Here is a 5,527-nt window from a genome sequence, read left to right as displayed (position 1 = left end):
TTATTTTACAGTTAAAATAAATGTTTATCAAATAAAGTCTAATGTTACAACTAATCTGGGATCCCTTTAAAATGTGCAATTTAAAAACATTTACTGTGGATGAGTGGTCATTTTTCATTAGGTATTAATTACACTATAAAAACAATAAATGACAATTTATTTGGTTTTGTTTTTAATGAAGTAAATCCTCTCTCATGTTGAGAACAAATGTAGGACTTAAAATGTGAGTGACTCATAAATTTGTGTTTGACAGAAAAGTTAAAACATGTCTAAACTCACAGAGACTTCAGTCTGGCCTTCATTCAAAGAAAACACTTATTTTCACAAAGCGTTTAGTTTCTTACAGGTAAAGCTAAACAAATCCTCTCTAGGTGTGTTTGATGGTGATACAAACACTCAGAAAGGCCAAAGATTGTGAATTCCTGGGTGAAGTCGTGTCAGCTGCAGTTAACTTCCTGAAGGACACGAGCGGCCGGCTAAAGCTAACAAGCTAACAGTGTAGTGAAACGGGATCAAAGACAAACACACAACGAGCCGAACTCTTCAGCTCAGAAAAAAACATCACAACAGCACAGCCGAGAAAAGATATGCTGCTCTGTTAGCGAGTTTTCATAAATAAAAAATGTTTTTCTTCTTACCAGTGACCTCCACATGCTGCCTGAAGACATCCTGCTAAGAAGACGAAAAGTCTCACAGATCGTCTAATGGTGTGATGATTCACCACGAGCTGCTAGCGAAGACAGTCCGGACAAAGATCGTCCTCTATCCAGATGACTCACTCTGAAGGGTAGTGTGGTCTTTTGTAAACGTTTGTATTACGTTGGTTTGTGTTTCATAACGGTAAATCATCATTCGCACGATTGTTTTTATTTTTATAGTTAAAGTTGAATAAAATTTTATACATTTTGCATTTTTAACTCAGCTTACAAATCTTTTATTAACAGAAACAATTTGACATTTCCTCAGCTCCATCAAAAACAATGTTCTCTTTGAAATCTAAAAGTACTAAAACAATTTATTGAAGTAAAAGTTCAGATAGTCTGTTTAAATTTTACTGAAGTACAGATAAAGTTACTTATAGAAAAATCTAAACTGTATTGTCCCTCAGCTGTTCTCRTCTGCATGTGTCGACACGGTGACCCAAAAGTTTTCACCAATATTTCTGCCCTTCTTTCTGCAACCTGGACTCAAACCTGCAGCTTTAGGAGTACAAAGCTATACCACTGAGCCACACAGGCAAAAGTAAAATCTAAGTAATTTAAAAATTACTTTCTGGAAAATGTTCTCACTTTCTCACAGCAGAAGTGCACTAAAGACAAGAAGGTTATTTCATATTTTTCATATTTTAGTTGCAATTTCATAATAAAATATCCATCTATTTATTTATCTTCCTTTCCATATTAAAGCATACATAATATTTAAAACAGTCACTGCTGGGCAAACTAAAACATTGTGATAGTGTTAGTCTGCAAGTTGTGCACAATTTACAAAGACCGCGCATGATAACGGGTGCAAAAGTGTTGCAGACCACCCAATCAAAATGAGGATTTTGTGTGTGCTGCTGGATGCTATCATTGAGACAAATAACACAGAAAATGCAGTGTCACAAGAAATGTTTATTAGTTTCCCGTTTATTTGTTTTATTAACTTTTTTGTTGCAGATATCTTCCTAAAAATTAGACACAAACATAATGAAGAGCTTCACATAATTATTATGCATGCTAGTTAGCTTGTCGCTATGCTAATTAGCCWCTCTCTCAAGATCAGAAATAGTTCACTGAACAACTTTTTCATCCAGAAGTTACGTTTCTGTTTCTTTCTTATTAAACTTTGGTGATAATTTCCGCTCATAGATTATCTATGTGCACTAAACATTTTGTTTTGTTTTTTATCATCTGAGAGTATCCTAGTTAAACAGATTTGGACATAAGAAATAAAAAGTTTAACTATTTATTTACTTTGATGATGATGATGATGATGATGATGATGATGATGATGATGATGAAAGCCTTTGTCGTCATCGTTTGCACAATGAAATCACATTTAAGAACACCCATTCAAGAAGACACACACGACAAAAACAAACTTTAATTAACATTTCAAATTTATGAATCAGTGCAGCAAAATAAACTAATTTGAAAGGTAAAAGACAAAAAAATCCTTTTTTTATGTAATGCACTGGTGCAGTAAAATATATATTTTATTCATTTATTATCATTTTTTAAAATCCAATGTCACCAAACGTGCATCGTAAATTGGTCTTCAGTCCAAAGCTTCTGTTCAGAAACACTGGAACTGTGCTACGAAAATGATTGACAGRTCTGGTGGGTGTGGCCAATTAGATTTAACCCCTGTGGCCACGCCCCTGCTGTCTTACAGCCTCCTCCTCTTCCTCCTGTGAGAAGCAGAATTTCCGAGCAGCCCCTGAATGCACCCTCCTCATCTTCCTCCTGTGAGAAGCAGAAGTTCCGCGCAGCCCCTGAATGCACCCTCCTCATCTTCCTCCTGTGAGAAGCAGAATTTCTGAGCAGCCCCTGAATGCACCCTCCTCCTCTTCCTCCTGTGAGAAGCAGATTTTCCTCCTCACTGCCCCCAGCAGCCTCAGACTTGGATCTCTGGCGTCTCGTTGGCCCGAGACCTGGTTCTGGATGTGAAGCCGCCTCACAGACCTGATCCTGGAAGAGAAGCGTCCTGACTGCGGCGGCGTCTTCCAGTGGGATGCAGCTGTGTGATGGGAGGATCCAGCGGACACGATGGGCAACAAGCAGACGACCTTCACCGAGGAGCAGCTGGAGGCGTATCAGGTGACAGGTGTTTTCAGTCTGCCCAGGCTCGCTGCCTTTTTATGCATCACAGGAACATAAATCAGAGGTCAGAGAAGAAAAGCCATGAAGAGTCAGAACAGGGAGAACAGAGGCTGCTGATTGGCTGATCTCCAGCCTCCATCTGCATCCTGCTGCTGCTGACTGATGCTCTGAAATCAAACTGTCCCACAGGACCTGTCCTGTTTACCTGGCTGTTGTTGTTTATTTGTTTGTTTGTTTGTTTGTTTGCTTGTTTGTTTGTTTACAGGACTGCACCTTCTTCACCCGGAAGGAAATCCTGAGGTGAGTTCAGCCCTGCCTCAGTGAGTCAGAGGAGCTGCAGGTTTAAATACATCATGTTTGTTAGCAAGGAGACGTCTTGTCTGTTCTGAATAATGACAGSTCTGTCTGTTAGCAAAATATCTCATGAACTACTGGAGGAGTTTTAATGAAACGATCAGAAAAGACTCATTTGACACATCTACAATCACTTTATTGAGATTTATTCTATTTCAACAGTTTATCAAACGTTCAGCTCCTTCAGGATGTTCTGTCTGACGTTTGCTCAGCAATTTATCATTTTTGAGATATTTTAGCTTTTTCTGCCATCTTTTATTGAAAATGAACACAGCGGTYTTCATTAAAACTCTTTAAAATGTTTATAAATCTTTTCCTTTTGTTCTGCCTTTTTAAAACCGCCCTGTGCTCATTTTAGCTTCCTTCGGCTTCTATTTTTATTTTTTATTTTTTGGCTGGTTTGAGCTTTTTTCTGACCTTTTCTGCTATTCTTCTACTAATTAAAACTTTTTGTGCTTCTTATTTCTGGTTTTTTAAGCTTTTCATGCATCTTTCAGCTGCTTCCTACTAACTTTAGCTGTTTTTTGTGTTTTTACCTAGCTAATTTGAGCTTTTTTAAACAAAATTCACATTTTAGGATCATTTCAGCTTCTAACTGCTCTTTTGTTTCTTTGTGCTAATTTCAGCTACTTTTAAAATATATTTTACTTAATGTACTTAAATAATACAATATACTTAAATATTTAACTTGCTAGCTAAATATTTAAGTTGCAACCTAAATATTTAATTTGTAAGTTAAATATTTAGTTTATAAACTATGACATTTATAAATGTATGAATCATATGGTGAAAAACTGACTTTGAAAATAAATCTGTTCTTTTTTTCTTATAAAAGTCTAAATAAAACAAAAGTATTGGTGTTAATGTTTGACTGTGTAACTTTACAAACGACACCACAGACGATGTGCACTCTGTAGAACACCAAGCCTGTCGTTGAATCAGTTTGCAGAGATGTTATTGATCYAAGCGTCTGTCGTCTGCAGTCTGCATGGAAGGTACCGGGAGCTGGCGCCTCACCTGGTGCCCCTGGACTACACCAACAACCCCGACATCAAAGTCCCCTTGTCGCTCATCGTCACCATGCCTGAGCTGAAGGTAGTTTTTCTGCCGGAGCCCCGCCCCCTGCTCAACCGTTTCCATTCACCGACCCGTTCCCTGCTGTGTTTGTGACAGGAGAACCTGTTCAGAGACAGGATCGTGGAGACGTTCTCTGAGGACGGACAGGGGAACATGAGCTTCAACGACTTCGTGGACATGTTCTCTGCTCTCTGTGAAACCTCACCCAGAGAGCTGAAGACGGTCTACGCCTTCAAGATCTACGGTAAGATCCAGGTTAAACATGGACKTTGTCCCGAACTGCTTCAGTTTTTACTAAGGATGTTCAAGCTTCAGTTCTGTGATGGTTAATGTTTCMGCGTGTTCTCTGAAGCTCTGCAGTCAGTTTCTGTGCCTGTTTCTGGTCCAGACTTTAACCGGGACAACTTCATCTGCAAGGAGGACCTGCAGAAGACCCTGAACAAGCTCACCAAAGGGGAGCTGACGGCGGAGGAGGTCACTCTGGTGTGCGATAAAGCCATCGAGGAGGCCGACCTGGACGGAGACAGCAAGCTSTCCTTCGCCGACTTCGAGAACATGATCTCCAAAGCTCCCGACTTCCTGAGGTAAAACTGCAGCTTGTGTGTTTGTGCCTTTAAAACCAGCCGCAGGGTCACACYAACGTGCAACTTTCAAACCCAGAACAGAACAAAACCATCAGCTTGTTGCTTTAGAGCTCAGCAGAACATGAAACAACAGGTTTAATGTAAAAACTGTCAGAGACAAGTYAGAAACATGCTTTATTTCCTGTTTGAACATAAAATATTAAACTTAGATTCAGCAGAGGTCAATGAGGGTCTGGATGTGTGCATTCAGACCTCTGGAGGGTTTTAGAGGAGACACACTGGGTGAAAGAAGACAAAACACTGCGTGCAAAGTGGAAACAAAATCTAGTGTCCAAAAGATTTAAATAATTTGTATTAGTGATGTAATAAAACATTTATAAATCAAGACAAGCTCAGATGCTGGCTCCTCAGACAAGAGGAAGTCCATTTTGTTGTGGGTTTGGAGTCTCTACACAGCAAAACTGTCAGTGTTAATTTAACACCCACAGTGTTAATTTAACACCCACAGTGTAAATTTCAACACCAACAAAGTGACTATATGTCCACACTCACTGGTGTTAAAATAACATTTGTGAAAGTGTTAAATTTTAACACACATTTTTTGTTAATTTAACACCAGCCAGTGTTCATTATTCAACACTGCGTGTCACATTAACATTTCAACGGTGTTAAAATACAGTGTTAACACACCAGTGTATTATTATT

The 5,527-nt window shown here is 39.0% G+C and overlaps 2 protein-coding genes across 2 annotated transcripts in view; one reads left to right on the top strand and one right to left on the bottom strand.

Moving 5' to 3' along the window:
* LOC106534100 (isocitrate dehydrogenase [NAD] subunit alpha, mitochondrial) overlaps positions 1-719 on the bottom strand; it is a gene marked incomplete at its 3' end in the record, with an annotated part of 7,789 nt that extends 7,070 nt beyond the window's left edge. The window contains 1 exon segment of the mRNA XM_014030615.1: positions 639-719. Coding sequence (XP_013886069.1) covers positions 639-668 — 30 coding nt within the window.
* A 1,649-nt stretch (positions 720-2,368) lies between these two features.
* LOC106534101 (calcium and integrin-binding family member 2) overlaps positions 2,369-5,527 on the top strand; it is a 5,489-nt gene continuing 2,330 nt past the window's right edge. The window contains exons 1-5 of the mRNA XM_014030616.1: positions 2,369-2,804; positions 3,073-3,107; positions 4,145-4,256; positions 4,335-4,482; positions 4,627-4,822. Coding sequence (XP_013886070.1) covers positions 2,754-2,804; positions 3,073-3,107; positions 4,145-4,256; positions 4,335-4,482; positions 4,627-4,822 — 542 coding nt within the window. The 5' untranslated portion in view covers positions 2,369-2,753. The remainder of the gene's footprint in view (positions 2,805-3,072; positions 3,108-4,144; positions 4,257-4,334; positions 4,483-4,626; positions 4,823-5,527) is intronic.

This window comes from Austrofundulus limnaeus, unplaced genomic scaffold, assembly GCF_001266775.1.
Source record: "Austrofundulus limnaeus strain Quisiro unplaced genomic scaffold, Austrofundulus_limnaeus-1.0 Scaffold1091, whole genome shotgun sequence".
Taxonomy (NCBI): Eukaryota; Metazoa; Chordata; class Actinopteri; order Cyprinodontiformes; family Rivulidae; genus Austrofundulus; species Austrofundulus limnaeus.
The sequence above is the reverse complement of the archived record's forward strand: the minus strand, read 5'-3'. Positions and strand labels throughout refer to the sequence as shown.